This window comes from Microcaecilia unicolor, chromosome 3 (assembly GCF_901765095.1).
Source record: "Microcaecilia unicolor chromosome 3, aMicUni1.1, whole genome shotgun sequence".
Lineage (NCBI taxonomy): Eukaryota > Metazoa > Chordata > Amphibia > Gymnophiona > Siphonopidae > Microcaecilia > Microcaecilia unicolor.
The window spans coordinates 374,666,591-374,684,077 of NC_044033.1; the positions used below are offsets into that span (position 1 = coordinate 374,666,591).

The following is a 17,487-nucleotide window of genomic DNA, read 5'->3' on the forward strand; positions in this document are numbered from 1 at the left end:
GGAGATCTCTCCTCTCTGCGATGACGCTTCGGCGTCGACTCCGCTTCAGGGTGCACCGAGGGCTCCCGGTGACGGCGCTTCTTGTCTTTTTTCCGGTGCACGTCACCGGTGCCGGAGGGCATGGAGGAGGAGGAGGTCGATCCCCCTCGGTCTCGGGGTACCGGGTCCGACAGGGTTCGGTCCCGTGGCTCACGAGTTGAGGGAGTGACCGGGGCCGACTGCCCACGCGGTCTCTCTACCCCACTCTCGCCGGCGGACCGGCGGGCCGACGGGACCTGTTCTCCTGGGGTCGCTGCCATCGGTGCCGATGTCTCGGGCATCGATACCGGTACCGAAGAACCGGTCTTCGATACCGATGCCGTCGAGGTCGACGTCGAGGGGCCGGCGCAAGTTCCAAAAAGACGGTCCCGCAGAACTTGCCTCGCAACCTGAGTCCGTTTCCGGAGACCGAGACACAAAACACACGACTTGAGATTGTGCTCCGGCCCGAGGCACTGGAGGCACCAAGCGTGGGTGTCGGTCTGCGAGATCGGCCGGCCGCAGCGACCACACTTTTTAAATCCACTCGGGACCTTCGAGGACATCGACGGAAAAATCACGTCGGCGAAGTCAAAGTCGGCAATGGTGGCTAAAATCACACCACGAAAACTGAAACCGACCGAGCGGCCACTAGGCCGCAACGAGGCGTCCCCGCTAGAAAGCGAGGGAAAAGAAGGAGCGCGTGCTCCACACGCGCAAAATTCTTTTTTTTTTTTTTTTTTTTTTTTAATAAAAGAGAAAGAAGAAGAAGAAGAGGCCGAACAGGCCAAAAGCGACGATCCGCGTAAACGCGGTCGAAAAAATCCGGCGGCTGAAACGAGAGAGAGGGGAAAACACAACTCTCTCAGTCGCGGAAAAAAAGTAACTGGCGGGAGCGGTCGCGCACGGGCGGGAAGACGGCCGCGCATGCGCGGTGGGCGTGCCCTGCGTGTCGACCGTCCCGCGAAGCTTATTTCCGGTTGGTGGGGGCTGCCGCGGACGTCACCCAGTCGTGAGAACAAGCAGCCTGCTTGTCCTCGGAGAACAGAGTTAGACACTAGAAAAGGAACCGAAATTATAGGACATAAAACAAATGTCCTGAGCAAAAGAAAAACTACGTACCCCTGTCCTGAGAGTAGCAAAAGAAGCAGCAAAGATACTCATGCCAAAGGACCCCCCTCGGAAGGAAGGCAATAGTCGTAGCCGAGGAACAAGGATAAGGAGCCATCTCTCCTAGACCAGGATCCACTTCTTCAAACCCTGGCAGGACAGAGACTAACTCCCAAACCTGCCGGTCTGCCCTGAGTCTAAGAAGGTCAGAGGAATCGACCCTAACAAGTACTAGGAGTACGCAACCCCAAACAGTGCACCACACTTCATAGAAGGAAGCAAGGCCCATAGAAGAAAGCAAGGCCCAGGAACCACCCAGACCCGCGCCTAGTGAGAGAATCAAACTCCACAGAACAAGACACTCCAGATTCGAAAGAGCCAACTAACTGGAGAGCTAATCTCTCCAGGAGAACCATGAAGAAAAGGGCAGCAACATACCAAGGTACAACTGTAGAAAGAGTGCTCCTAAACCAGCTCGCTCTGGACTTAGGGATGAAAGAAGAGAGCCAGGAGGACAAAAGGAGACAAAAAGAAAGAGTCAAGAGTCACACTGTGGGGAAAAGACCCCTGTGTCAAGAAGCCACAAAAGGAGAGAGACGAATTCAAACTCCAGAAATGGAGAAGCTTCTCGACAGCCACCAAGAGGCTACGGCAAGAAAAAGTGCCACAGGAATGGTAGCTAACAGGAGACAAGGCAGCCTTGTCTAGCAATCTAAACTGTGGTATGGCACAGCTACCGAGAAGTTACTGTATCCAACCCGCAGAGAAGAGCTGGGGTTGACCGACAAGGTGAAACAGTGCCCAACAGGCAGAGGTGAAAATACGCTCCACAGTCAGAGACTGAACAGTGCTCAAGGGACAGAAATGAAGCTGCGCTCAGCAGGCAGAGTAGGATTCGTGTTCAATGAGCACAAATGGACTTGCACTCAAAGAACACAAACGCACCATGGGCAGAGAAGGAGTTGCACACCTCTGGCAAAGATAGAAATGCGCTGAACAAGCAGAGAAACAGAGTAACAAAGGATGAGCAGTGATGCACTAAAACAGCTGGATGTTAGAGGTACCTGCAGAACTGAAGCTGTGGTAGCAATGGAACTGTGTATAAAACGCAGAGAAGGAGCAGCGCTCCGGACGTCAGCAAGGAGCTATGCTTCCTACGCAGACATGAAGCTGTGCAGCACCTGCAGTCACAGAGCTGTGCTCCACATACCGCCCTGGAACTGCACTCAATCTGCAGAGAAGAGTTGTGCTAAACACAAAGAGATAGAGCTGCGCTCCACACGCAGACACGGTGCTGCGCCCCATACTAAGACCTACAGAGAAAGAACTACACTCAACACAATGGAGCTGTGTTCAACATGCAGAGATGAAAGGTTGCAGAATATGCAGCGATGGAGCTAAAGCCAACCTGGAACTGTGGAGCCGTGCTCAACATGGAGCGATGGAGCCGTACTCAACATGGAGCAGTGCTCAAAATGCAAAATGCACAGATGGAGCCCCAGGGAATAGCCAGAGAAGAAGGTGCTGCCAGGAGGGCAACAATTAAGGAGCACAACTTGTGGAAATGCAGACCTGGTGCTGCACTCTCCTGGCCCAAGAGAGACTAAAACTTCAAGAAGAGAAGGCCCTGTACCCCGAGAGACACTCCTGGCCCCCAAGTGGTCTCCGAGCCACAATGACCGCCCTCCTAACCAACTGAGACAGAGCAACAGTCAACGTAGAGAAAACTCCCGCCAAGAGGGAGGTAAGCACCACAGATCTGGAATCCTCAGAACAAAAAGACAGCCTTAAGGCAGTGAGGAAGAAACAACTCTCGCCAGGCCAGGAACAAAGAGGAAGCTGGACACTAACACCAAACCAAGTTAAAACCAGCTAAGGAAGAGTCGAACTCCAGACCCAGAACATAGCCACTTCCCTGCAGAAAAGTAAAGAAAAGCACAGAGCTAAGAGGCGATAATCCAGATGCACAGCAATAGATCTGTTCAGTAGGAAAGAACTGCGTCCCTTACAGAAAAAGGAAGGAGTGCCAAATGTACCAGGAGAGAGGCGCCTGAAACTAGAAAAGGCTAAATCTGTCTGTGCCAGGCTAAAATTCCCGCCCGAAAGCAAGGGAAAGAAAGGAAGAGCAGTGGCAAACTAGTCCTAAAAAGGCACATTCTTGTAAACAGACACTGAACTGAGTCCAAGCAAAAGAATGGCGTTCCCGAGGGTACACAAAAGAGGGATATGAGCTAGCAGTTGCACACCAAGGACAACTCGGACACCCGCCAGAAGAAAAGTACCCTGCAGACAAACCGCAGCAGACAGAAGGGATTCACGGGGACGAGAGAACCAGAACCTCCCTAAGAAAGGGAGGAAAAACTGCTGCCAAAACAAGAATCAAATAGCAGGGCATCTCAAGCAAGATACCTGAAGCAGCAGAGACCAGACGGTCTGAAAAAGAACTGACCAACAGCCGCGTAAGGCTGACAGGAAAGAAAAAAATAGCCCTGGACTAAAAAGACCAAGCCTGCAGCCAAAGAGAGCCAGCGAGAGACTTCCCCCGCTCTTGAAACTGCATACTAAGACCTCCAAACCGCAAAGGTACAAGTTCCAGCAACGGGGCTACCCTCTGAACCAGCCGCCGTCTAGGACCGTGAAGAGGAGAAAAACTGAGTTTCGTGATCCAGACATGAGCCGTGCCACACACGCACATAAAAAAATTTCAAAGCAACTGGTACCAGCTTGGAAGGGTCCATGATCAAATCGGATACCGGCCAGCGAAATTCAAAGAAACTTCGCAAGCGGCCCAATAGAATACATTGCCAAAGGCGGGAGAGAGCGAACACACCGTGAGGGAATAAAATGGCCCAACAAAATCTGAGAGAGCAGAGAAGCGAAACCCAATGCAAGGACAGCACCTGCCAAAAACAAAGGAGGCCCGAGAAGGAACTAAAAATAAATCAAGTAACAGGCAAGAGAAAGAATGAAAAACAAAGTTTCTTCTTCTTTGTTTAAAAAAGAAAAAAAAAAGAAAAATCTTCTTCACTAGTGACAGGAATAAATAAAGGCTTACCTCAAGAGGCAGAAAAAGAAGGAATAACAGTTTTTATTTTAAAAACAACTTTCTTCACTAGTGACAGGAATAAAGACAGACTTACCTCAGAGGTAGAAATTCAGATATACTTACCACCACAGAAGAGAAAACCCCCCCCCCACAGGGGAGACAAGTTACTCCATGCCACAATCAACCATCAATCACCCTGCTAGAAAGACAGCCAGGGGAGGGAACCAGGGTCACTGGATATCACCCTAGCTGGCAGATGAGGAACTGAGGACCACTGAGTATCATCTAAAACTAGCCCCAACACGGCTACCAGCATACCCCTGGTTCCACTGTCACCAGCAGAATCTGGGACAGGCGCTACCAGCCAGCAATCTAGAGCAGCTGCACGATCCATCCACCATCTGCTAAAAGACAGAGAAAATACTGAACATTCCAGGCTGCACGATACCCTTAAGGGGCGGTTTACTTGAAACTATTTTCTCCGTCTCCTTCTGCTGGTAGATGGACACAACCCATTAGTCTGGACTGGTCTGGTATAGATGACAAGGAAATGTTATTTATATTTATGAATCTTTGGGTCCTGTTTACTAAGCAGCGTTATAGGCACATTAACATTTTTAACGTGTGTTAACCATGTACATGCCTACAATATCCATATAGGCACCTATATGGTTAGCACACGCGCTAAGTGTAGGTGCGCTAAAAACACTAATGCACCTTAGTAAACAGGGCCCTTTGTTACATTCTTAATTAGACCCTCTGTATGACAGTTTTTATTTTTTATATATTTTTACATTTTTAACTTTTTCTTTTATTATGCTCATGGTATATGTTTTTAGACTTTCTATTTTATTTGATATCCCTCCAGTACCTTTTAAACATTTGAGTCACATTACCCATTCATTAACTAGTTTTTTTTTTTTATCTGTAAAGTTATTAAGTATTTACGGCTGACTGTATTCATGATGTATATGTTGCTTTATTGTTTGTTTTTGTGATTAGACTCCTGACGCAGGCCAGTTTGGCCGAAACACAACTCATGTCAAGTCTTGGACGTTATGAATAAAGTTGTTGATTGCTGGTACATCATCTTTGCACTGTTTCAAGTCACCATCGTTGCTTTGTGTGTGCTTTTGAGACTGCGAGGGCTTTTGTTCTCTTTTGAGGACAGAATTTGCACCAGACCCAAATAAAAATCCAATCTGGATTTTGCAGGCAAAGAAACCAGGTATGACAAACTGGGTTGAGGCTGAAAGAAGTATCTGAGTAGACCCAAGGTAAAAGATATGAATTGTGTCAGAAGAGGTCTGCTAATTTATGATTTAAAAAGCTTACCAACACTCTTCATAGAGCTGCCAATCTTTGTGCTAACCCGCAGGAATTTGCTTAGGTCCCACCGGGGGATCTTCACTACACAGTAATCCAAGCTGGGCTCAAAGTTTGCTGTGGTGGAGTCAGTAACAGAGTTCCTGAAGTCAGAAGACATGCAGATCAGATTCTGGTTACCATATTGTGTTTTTATGAGATTACACAAATTTCTCAACTCACACCTCAAAGAGTCAACTCAAAATGAAACCAAGAGTTAAAAGACCAAACAACTGAGGGATGTACAGAATTTTCTTTTCTTTTTCATGTGGAAGGTTTGTTTCCCTTATTGTTGGGAAGACTGAATGGATCATACATTTTTTTTTTTTATCTGCCATCATCTATGTTACTATGTTATGTTGTGGCAACTATATCTAAGTCCCACCCCTCCCAAAAATACAAGCTTGGTTGCAACACAGCAAACATGATAAAAAGCAAGAGATGTCAAATTTCTGCTGCTGTATAATTTGCATACCAACCCCTGGATTCTATACATAACACCTAGCATTCCATGCTGAAATCTAAGCGTATTCCGTAACATGGGTAACTTAATTGGCTTAACAAGCCAGAGTTTTTAACAGCACTTAAAAAACAATAAGCACTAGTTGGCAATAATCAGAATTTACGTGTACAACTTGCTAAGCGAATTCTGTAATGAACTGCGCCTAAATTTCAAGCGTGCAGTTCAAAAGGGGTGTGGCCATGGGCATTCCCAAATTTACATGCATTGTTATAGAATATAGGTCAGTTCATGTAAATCTATGTGCAGGGATTTACATGTTTTCGTTGGTGTAAATGGAGGCGAGTAGTTTTAGGTGCTAGGATTATCAACTACGCATATTCTAAATACCACGCCTAAATCTTACAGAATACACTTAGGCGGAAATGTTTTCAATGCAAATTTTTAAAGCACCATATATAGAATCTGGCCTCAAATGTTTAAGCTTTAAATTTATGAGATTCTTGAGAAACTGCCTTTCTATCGTCAATCAAAGCGGTTTACATATTACATACAGATACAGTAGGTACTTTACCTGTCCCTAGGAAAACAGTCTATTGAGGATTTCTGGACTACAGTATGGTCCTATTGCTTTCACTCCTCTATTTCACCAACACTTAACACAGAATTGAGAATCCTACACTACATCTCTCAATCCGCACTGTTAACAAAATTGTAAGTCTTATGTTAAACTCTACCTGCTGTACACTGCCTTGGGTGAATCTCTATGAGAAACTTAATGAACAACTTTGTTTGGATGCCCAAGTGCATCTTTTTTTTTTCTTTCAAGAAGGGGTTCTAGTGGTGCCACACTGGTCTCGACTATGCAGCACTGACAGCTACATGGACTAGAGAATTATGCTACACTATAACCCTATAAGTTTCTGTAGTATTAAAGCTCTTTTTAAAGTTACTTGCAGAAACAACTTGAGAAAAACGCAATACAAGGTTTGTTTGCAAGCCCACATTTCCCCTCAAAGAGCTATTGAGCATGTATTTTGGACAAAGATGAGTGCCTCAAATGTTGTATGCCTCAAATGTAAACAGGAGGGTGCCATGCTTATCCTTATGTTCTAATCTTGCTCATTGAACAACATTGGAATGAATTATGTAAGCACTGTGGCAATATCTTGAAACTTAACTCCACGACCTGACTTATTATTTGATGTTGAATCAGTGACTCACGTCAATGCAAGAATATCAAGGCTTGCTTTACAGAAAGCTTTTCTCATCGCTCGTAAATGTCTACAACTCTGTTTAACACAATAAGAGGAGTCACTGTGGGACTAAAGATGTGCTCATATGACTTCATTGTGGGAATTGGAGAGAATGGGAATTGAGGCAAAAAAAAAAAAAAGGCTCCCAATACACATTTTTTCAAAGGATATGGGAACCATATTGGTCCACTCTTTCTTCTAGAGCACAAAGTACTTTAACTTAATAAACAATTTTTGGTTTTCACTTAGAAACATGACGGCAGACGAGGGCCAAATGGCCCATCCAGTCTGCCCCTCCTCAGTAACCACTAACTCCTCCTTTTCTTAAGGGATCCCCCGTACCCGTCCCATACTTTCTTCAATTCTGACACAGTCCTTGTCTCCACAACCTCCACCGGGACTTGATTTTTGTTATGTGTAATAGTGATTGAATTCATGGTTCACTTGTTCAAGAACTGGCTGGATATTAAGGATCAGTTGTTTACAGAAGGGAAGATTTGTTTTATGGTCTAAGGTTTGGCAATTAAAATTCAATGCGAAGAAATGCAAAGTGATGCAGTTAGGGAGTAGAAATCCACGGGAGACGTACGTGTTAGGCGGTGAGAGTCCGATATGTACAGACGGGGAGAGGGATCTTGGGGAGATAGTATCTAAGGAGCTGAAGGCAATGAAACAGTGTGACAAGGTGGTGGCCGTAGCTAGAAGGTTGCTAGGCTGTATAGAGAGAGGTGTGACCAGCAGAAGAAAGGAGGTGAGGTGTTGATGCCCCTGTATAAGTCGTTGGTGAGGCCCCACCTGGAGTATTGTGTTCAGTTTTGGAGGCCGTATCTTGCCAAGGATGTAAAAAGAATTGAAGCGGTGCAAAGAAAAGCTACAAGAATGGTAGGGGATTTGAATTACAAGACGTATGAGGAGAGACTTGCTGACCTGAACATGTATACCCTGGAGGAAAGGAGAAACAGGGGTGATATGATACAGACGTTCAAATATTTGAAAGGTATTAATCCGCAAACAAACCTTTTCCGTAGATGGGAATGCGGTAGAACTAGAGGACATGAAATGAGATTGAAGGGGCCAAGACAGCAAAGGGGCAGATGGTCTGCAAACTCCAAGATGGAAAATCAACAAAGCAGATTGTGATGAAAAAATGTAATTTATTAATAGATATTAAAAATTATATACAGTACAGCCCAAAAATGTGTGGGATAAACATAAAGGAATCTTGTTCAGAAGGAATGGATCCTCAGAAGCTTAGCAGAGATTGGGTGGCAGAGCCGGTGGTGGGAGGCGGGGCTAGTGGTTGGGAGGCGCGGCTAGTACTGGGCAGACTTCTACGGCCTGTGCCCTGAAAATGGCACATACAAATCAAGGTCACGTATACACATAAAGTAGCACATATGAGTTTACCTTTTTGGGCAGACTGGATGGACCGTACAGGTCTTTCTCTGCTGTCATCTACTATGTTACTATGGGGCTCATTTTCAAAGCACTTAGCCTCCCAAAGTTCCATAGAAACCTATGGAACTTAGCCTCCCAAAGTGCTTTGAAAATATGCCTCCATGTTATGTATAGAAATGTCCTTTGTTCTTTGCCTGTAGGGTTAAGATTTGTAATAAACATCATGCTTTACCCCGACTGTTCCTGTAATAAACATCATGCTTTACCCTGACTGTTCTTGTGTTTTGTACTCATTCTTTCAATAAAGAGATTTAAGAAAAAAAAAAAAAAAGGGGGGGGGGGGCGTTAAGTTTTCAAGGCCACCATTTCTCGGCAGATTAAAAATTGAATTTCATCAGCATACATCTTACAGGGCTGCATGCCTCTGAAACAGCTAAGGATGCATTCAACCAGAGGCATGACAAATGGGATGAGTTTCATGCGGTCATTCTACAACTTTATCTTCTCTCTACATATTTGCTAAGCATTATCGAAGGCATTTCAGTGCTAGACAGGAAGCAGCCTTTGAGACTGCTGTGCTTAAGAGCAGGGGGTTATAATGCCCACCCACATTCAAGGGAGCATACATAATTTCTGTTGGTTCTAGATTGTCGTGACTACCAAACCAAAGAAGGTGAAATTTGGTCTTACCTGCTAATTTCCTTTCCTTGTATCTTACTAAACCAGTCTAGGTTCCCTCACTCCCTCATCTGTGTTGTTACTGTTGGTTCTTGCTTAAAAAAAAAAGTTTTTTCTTTGGTGGAAATGACATGGTGTTCTCCATAGGGCAGAGCAAATCTGATTGGTTCCGTATTCTGCCTGCCTTTGGTTCTGGACTGGTCTGGTAGGAACCAAGGAAAGGAAGTTAGTAGTTAAGACCAAATTTCATCACACAGACAGAGATTTCAGCCTAACTGAGGGTGATGTCCTGGTTACCTGAGAACAGGCAGAGGGATCCCAAGGGCCAGCTTTGCAGCCACATATGCAAGAGGGTAGCCGGTGGCTTTACTCGCTAGAGCAGAGCTTCTGGAGAGCCGAGCATTCACCTCAATGATGTAATACTGTAACACCATGGAAAGAAAAGTGGTATGTCAGCAGGGAAATAAGAACTTAGAAGTAGGACATAGTGAGATGTGTTGCAGGATACGTAAAGGATAACCGCACCACTCAGAACAGCAAATCTGAAGCTCTGTAACAATAAATCCATGCAGTTATCTTGCAAAAATTTGGAATTATGTGCCTGGCATTCTTAGCTACACTGTACCTTCAGGTTCATAAACTGTTTTTATTTAATACAGGATGGATCTTATGCACTAGAATTAACTGAGCATACTGTTACACTAGTTTCCCTTTTCTGCAGGCTAAAAATTTCATATCCCCTTACTGATCCACTCCAGTATAATTTTCACATTCAAGTAGCTTCTGTACTTCCAGCTTTATGCACAACTGGCTGGGGCTCTATCTATGACACTTTAGAACTGTAGTACTACTCCAGGAACCCTAAACAAGGAATTAAAATTACAAGTAATAGAACAGCAGCGTACACATTCTAGTTGCGGCCTTGAAGATCTACTAGGGAAGCACTCAATACAGTATCAAAGGACAAAGAGCCTCTACTAAAGCTAAACATGCAGACCTCAGACCCCTTCCTCTCCCTAGCAGTACCTGTTCTGATTCTGGGTTTAGAGCATACTGGATGTTGCACTCCCCTATGATGCCCAGGTGCTGCACCACTTTGATGGCAGTGTTGCGCAGGATGTTGTACTCATGGTCATTAAGTGTCTGACTGGGTGCCACAACAATGGATTCTCCTGTGTGAATCCCCAGGGGGTCCACGTTCTCCATGTTGCACACCTGCACAAATCAAAAAAACATTCTTCAAAACAAACATTAATTCATTCACATTCAAGTTTGGTGCTCTGCAACCAGCAAATGACTTAAGAAATGTCTTAGCTTGGCCTACATCCAGCCAAATTTCACTTCTAGAAGCAGCATCTCTACTAAGCAACAAAAAGGAACCCCTTCTGATCATACACTAAAGCACTGCTATCTTTCCTCAGCCACAATTGTCAGCTCTCATCAGTAGAGTGAGGTATTTGGATAGCGCATCCTTCTCTATAAAAACTCTCACAACATGAAATAAGTATTTCATTGCTATACTGCATGCCTCATACTCAAAAATCTCAGCCATGTTGAGAAAGTTTATTTACAAACTCTCATGGATTATGATTTTGTAAGCCTATACTCATCACTTCTCTCCACCCCACCCCCACCCCCCTTCTGGGATCATCATGCAAGCAAAGGCAGCATAGAATAAATGCCTGTTTCAGTTTTATGAGCACCATCACATTTCTTATGGTAACTCAAGGGTCAATTCTGCAATCAAGAATTAGAAAATTCTGCGGCAAAGTTTCTGAAAGTCTATGGCACATTTACATAGACTGCATTACCTTACATTTGTGGACTATATAATTATATAAACAGGGCACTTAGTTTAATTGCGCATTAAGGCTCCTATTTTTCACCTTTAAAACAAATAGACACCTAAGTGTCTTATCAAATACTAGCACTTGTCCTGCAAGAAGTGTATGTCTGCTCAGCAGAAGACAAATGTTATCGTGGAAATCAAAACTCTTCCCCTTAACATGTCTACTGTAAATTAATTCACAAGTAAGTGCTTTAGGGCACTATATGTCCTTTTAAGCATGAGAATTTTATAAAAGCCTCTTTACATACATAATACAGCATTTTATGCATAAAAATGATTTTAAAATTACCTTCAAAATATAACTATTTTAAATAATAGTTTTCCAGTCTTTCTTGGGTCTGTATTCCTTATTTTGTTGTTTCTGGGGTTCTATGAGTGAGTGATTTTGCATATTGGTGCTAGGAAGGAAGAGAACCTCAGGAATGGAAAAAGAGGTAAACAAGTACCTCAGGAAGAAAGGAAGACAGAGATGAAAAAGGGAAAAGTTGGCAAGGTGAGGGGTGGGGTGTTAAGGAAGAAAGCAAAGTTACTCACTCATAGCAGGTGCTCTCCAACGACAGGATATTCTCACATGTGAGTGACGTCATCCAATGGAGCCCAGAACGGACGTGCTCACCAGCTTTTAATTAAAAGAAGCTTTTGGAAGTCAAATCACACATGTGCGCACCTTCCCAACTGCACGTGCTGTGTGGGACCAAGGCGTATAGCTCCTAGGAACGAGAGTGGGTATATATGAGAACATGTGTCCTGCTGTCCTCGGAAAACACCTACTACAGGTTAGTAACTTCACAACCGAGGACAAACAGGACACCATATTATCACATACGGGAATCCCTAGCTATCAGGATGACCAAAAAAAAAAAAAAAGGGAGAACAACAAGGCCTGCAACAAGCTAAGGCCTAGAGAATTTTTTTTTTTTAAGCTTTAGAATTTTTTTTTTGATCAGCCTACAACAGAAATAAATTGGGCTTAGGGGTGTAGAGTTGGATTCTAGGCCCCAAATAAATTCTGAAGAATGAATTGAGCAAATCAGCTGTCGCATCAGGAGTATTGGTCAATGCAGTAGTGAAATGTGAACGTGAGGACTGAAAACCATGTCAAGCTTTGCAGATCTCATGTCGGGTATCCCTAGCAACCAGGCTCACTCAAAACAATAAACACTGGTCAACTGGGCCCTTTCAACAGCGAGGACATAAAGATTGACCTGAAACCATAAACAACTAACGGAGAGTGCAGCCTGGAACAGAACAAAAATGGGTCTAGGGGGGTGGAGTTGGATTCTAAACCCCGAACAGATTCTGCAGCACCGACTGCCCAAACCAACTGTCGCGTCGGGTATCCTGCTGTAGGCAGCAGTGAGATGTGAATGTGTGGACTTTTGACCACTTTGCAGCCTTGCAAATCTCCTCAATGGAGGCTAAGTGAGCCACTAACGCAGCCATGGCTCTAACATTGTGAGCCATGACATGGCCCTCCAGAGTCAGCCTAGCTTGGGCGTAAGTGAAGGATATGCAATCTGCAGTAGCCAATTGGAGATTGTGCATTTTTCGATGGCGACTCCCCTCCTGTTGGGATCAAAAGAAACAAACAACTGGGCGAACTGTCTAAAGGGCTTTGTCTGCTCCACGTAAAAGCCCAATGCTCTCTTGCAGTCCAAGGTGTGTAAACTGCTTTCGCCAGAGTGGGTTATGAGGACGGGGAAAGAATGTTGGCAAGACAATTGACTGGCTCAGATGGAACTCCCAACACCACCTTTGGCAGGAACTTAGGGTGCGTGCCGAGGACTGCTCTGTTGTGATGGAAGAAGGAACTAACTTGTTAGTCTTACTCACACACACAATTGACTCGGGCTACACATAATGCAGCGGGACATGTTCATCCACTCCTACCCTAGCTGAGTAAATATTTAACACTCTCTCTTACCTCACGTGCAACTTTCTTCAAATCAATCACCTTACTTTCTAATTCTTCCTACTTTCTCACTCATCTATATATTACAATTTTGCCTTACCCTTCACTACCAATTATAATGTTCTAGTACATATTGTGTTGTCATTGCAAGTAGTATACCATGCCATACTTTGTATTATTGTTCGAATATTTTTACTGCTCTAATTGCCTCCTGCTCATGTTTGATCTATTCTTACTGTTCACCACCTTGAGTGAATTCCTTCAAAAAGGCGGTAAATAAAGCCTAATGAAATAAATAAATAAATAAATGCACTACCAAGGCTTGAAGCTCACTGACCCTACGAGCTGAAGTAACAGCCACCAAGAAAACAACCTTCCAGGTCAAGTACTTCAGATGGCAGGAATTCAGTGGCTCAAAAGGAGCTTTCATCAGCTGCCTGAGAACGACATTGAGATCCTATGACACTGGTGGAGGTTTGACAGGGGGCTTTGACAAAAGCAAACGTCTCATGAAGTGAACAACTAAAGGCTGTCCCGAGATAGGCTTACCCTCTACACGGCGATAAGCACTAATCACACTAAGGTGAACTCTTATGGAGTTGGTCTTGAGACCAGACTGACAAATGTAGAAGGTATTCAAGCAGGGTCTGTGTAGGACAAGGAAGAGGATCTAAGGCCTTGCTATCACACCAGACGGCAAACCTCCTCCATCTGAAAAAGTAACACTTCTTCGTGGAATCTTTTCTGGAAGCAAGACTCGGGAGACACCCTCAGAAAGACCCAAGGAGGCAAATTCTAAGCTCACAACATCCAGGCTGTGAGAGCCAGAGACTGGAGGTTGGGATGTAGAAGCGACCCCTCGTTCTGAGTGTTGGAAAACACTCCAATCTCCACGGTTGTTCAGAGGACAACTCCAGAAGAAGAGGGAACCAGATCTGACACGGCCAGAAGGGTGCAATCAGGATCATGGTTCCGCAGTCTTGCTTGAGTTTCAGCAAAGTCTTCCCTACTAGAGGTATGAGAGGATACACATACAGAAGGCCTGTCCCTCAATGTAGGAGAAAGGAATCTGACCCTAGTCTGTCGTGGGCCTGAAGTCTGGAAAAGAACTGAGGGACCTTGTGATTGATCTGAGTGGCAAAAAGATCCACCGAGGGGGTGCCCCACGCTCGGAAGATCTTGCGGACTACGCCCATGTTCAGTGACCACTCGTGAGGTTGCATTATCCTGCTCAACCTGTTAGCCAGACTGTTATTTACGCATGCCAGATAAGTGGCTTGGAGAAACATGCCGTGACGGTGAGCCCAAAGCCACATCTGGAGGGCTTCCTGACACAGAAGGCGAGATCCGGTGACCCCCTGCTTGTTGGTGTAATACATAGTAACCTGATTGTCTGTCTGAATTAAGATTACATGGTTGGAGAGCCTATCTCTGAAAGCCTTTAGAGCGTTCCAGATAGCTCTTAATTCCAGGAGGTTGATCTGCAGACCTCTTTCCTGAAAGGACCAGGCTCCCTGAGTGTGGCGCCCATCTACACAAGCTCCCCACCCCAGGAGAGATGCATCCGTCATCAGCACTTTTCATGGCTGAGGAACTTAGAATGGTCGACCCATGGTCAAACTGGATCGAATCGTCCACCAGTGGAGAGAATTCTGAAATCCGGTGGACAGTTGGATTACATCCTCTAGATCCCCCGCAGCTTGAAACCACTGGGAAGCTAGGGTCCATTGAGCTGATCTCATATGTAGACGTGCCATGGGCGTGACATGAACTGTGGAGGTCATATGCCCCAGAAGTCTCAACATCTGCCGAGCCGTGACCTGGTGAGACGCTCGAACCATGGACACCAGGGACAGAAGGTTGTCCGCCCTTGTCTCGGGAAGATAAGCTTGAGCTGTCTGAGTGTTCAACAGGGCTCCAATGAATTCCAAAGTTTGGACTGGGGTGTGATGGGACTTACATAAGTACATAAGTACATAAGTAGTGCCATACTGGGAAAGACCAAAGGTCCATCTAGCCCAGCATCCTGTCACCGACAGTGGCCAATCCAGGTCAAGGGCACCTGGCACGCTCCCCAAACGTAAAAACATTCCAGACAAGTTATACCTAAAAATGCGGAATTTTTCCAAGTCCATTTAATAGCGGTCTATGGACTTGTCCTTTAGGAATCTATCTAACCCCTTTTTAAACTCCGTCAAGCTAACCGCCCGTACCACGTTCTCCGGCAATGAATTCCAGAGTCTAATTACACGTTGGGTGAAGAAAAATTTTCTCCGATTCGTTTTAAATTTACCACACTGTAGCTTCAACTCATGCCCTCTAGTCCTAGTATTTTTGGATAGCGTGAACAGTCGCTTCACATCCACCCGATCCATTCCACTCATTATTTTATACACTTCTATCATATCTCCCCTCAGCCGTCTCTTCTCCAAGCTGAAAAGCCCTAGCCTTCTCAGCCTCTCTTCATAGGAAAGTCGTCCCATCCCCACTATCATTTTCGTAGCCCTTCGCTGTACCTTTTCCAATTCTACTATATCTTTTTTGAGATACGGAGACCAGTACTGAACACAATACTCCAGGTGCGGTCGCACCATGGAGCGATACAACGGCATTATAACATCCGCACACCTGGACTCCATACCCTTCCTAATAACACCCAACATTCTATTTGCTTTCCTAGCCGCAGCAGCACACTGAGCAGAAGGTTTCAGCGTATCATCGACGACGACACCCAGATCCCTTTCTTGATCCGTAACTCCTAACGTGGAACCTTGCAAGACTTGGGATAATTTATGACGAACCCAATAGCTCTAGCACCCGAACAGTCATTCGCATGGACTCCAGAGCACCCTCCTTCGAGGTGCTCTTCACCAGCCAATCGTCGAGATAAGGAAACACATGCACTCCCAATCTGCTTAGCGACGCTGCGACTACAGCTAAGCATTTGGTAAACACTCTGGGCGCAGATGCCAGGCCAAAAGGAAGTACATGGTACTGAAAATGCTGTGTTCCCAGCTGAAATCGAAGATACTTCCTGTGAGCTGGAAGTATCAAGATGTGTTTGTAAGCATCCTTTAAGTCAAGAGAGCACAGCCAATCGTTTTCCTGAAGCACGGGAAGAAGGGTGCCCAGGGAAACCATCCTGAACTTTTCTCGGACAAGAAATCTGTCAGGGCCCTTAGATCTAGGATGGAACACATCCCCCCTGTTTTCTTTTGCACAAGGAAGTACCTGGAATAGAATCCTAGCCCTTCTTCCCCTGGTGGAACGGGTTCGACCGCTTGAGCCTTCAGAAGGGCGGAGAGTTCCTCTGCAAGTACCTGTTTGTGCTGGGAATTGTAAGAATGAGCTCCCGGTGGACAATTTGGAGGTTTGGATTCCAGATTGAGGGTGTATCCTGACTGGACTATTTGAAGAACCCACCTTTGGTAAAAAAAAATATCAACCTCCCTCCAACCGGCAAGTCATCCGGCACGGACACTTTTACTGAGGCTATGCTGAACTGGAGCCAATCAAAAGCCCATCCCTTGTTTTTGTTGGGGAGCCGCAGAGGCCTTAGGCGCATGCTGTTGACGAAAACGAGCGCGCTGGGACTGAGCCTGGACAGGCTGCCGAGAAGCAGGAGTGTACCTACGCCTAGCATAGGAATAGGGCCCTCTTCCCTCCAAAAAAACCTCCTGGATGAGGAGGTAAGTAGCAGAAGATGCCAGGCGGGAGAATCCATAGCATCATTGTGCTTCTTGAGCTGGTCAACTAGATCCTCTACTTTCTCACCAAAAAGGTTATCCCCCCGGCAAGGAACATCCGCCATCCGCTGCTTGACCAAATGATCCAGGTCAGAAACACGCAGTCATGAGAGTCTGCGCATCACTATACCTTGGGCAGCGAACCTGGATGCTACATCAAGTGTCGAATGTACCCCTGACCAGGAATGTTCGACACGCCTTCTGCTGCCTGACCACCTGGCGAAAAGGCTCGGCCTGCTCCAGAGTGCATCAAACAAGCTAGACAGTTGCCTCACCGAGTTCCGCAAGTGGATGCTCGTGAAGAGCTGGTATGTTTGGATTTTGGCAACGAGCATAGCGGCCTGATACGCCTTCCTCCCAAAAGAGTCCAAGGTTCTAGATTCTCTGCCTGGGGGCGCCGAGGCATAATCCCTAGTACTCTTGGCTCTTTTGAGAATGGAGTCCACCACCATGGAATTGTGAGGTAGCTGAGACCTCATCAATCCAGGCTCCCCGTGGATCCGATATTGGGATTCAGTCTTTTTTGGGATCACGGAATTAGACAGAGGGAACAACCAGTTTCGCATAAGAACTTCCTTCAGTACATTATGCAAAGGAGCTGTTGCAGCCTCTCTAGGCGAAGGATAATCCAGGACCTTGAGCATCTCAG

The 17,487-nt window shown here is 45.5% G+C and overlaps 1 protein-coding gene across 1 annotated transcript in view; it reads right to left on the minus strand.

Annotated features, from left to right (window-relative positions):
* Nucleotides 1–17,487, minus strand: part of CAD (carbamoyl-phosphate synthetase 2, aspartate transcarbamylase, and dihydroorotase) — a 448,399-nt gene that overhangs the window by 312,997 nt on the left and 117,915 nt on the right. The window contains exons 13-15 of the mRNA XM_030198598.1: nucleotides 10,358–10,546; nucleotides 9,629–9,753; nucleotides 5,510–5,643 (exon numbers count right to left, since the gene is read on the minus strand). Of these exons, the coding sequence (XP_030054458.1) occupies nucleotides 5,510–5,643; nucleotides 9,629–9,753; nucleotides 10,358–10,546 (448 nt within the window). The remainder of the gene's footprint in view (nucleotides 1–5,509; nucleotides 5,644–9,628; nucleotides 9,754–10,357; nucleotides 10,547–17,487) is intronic.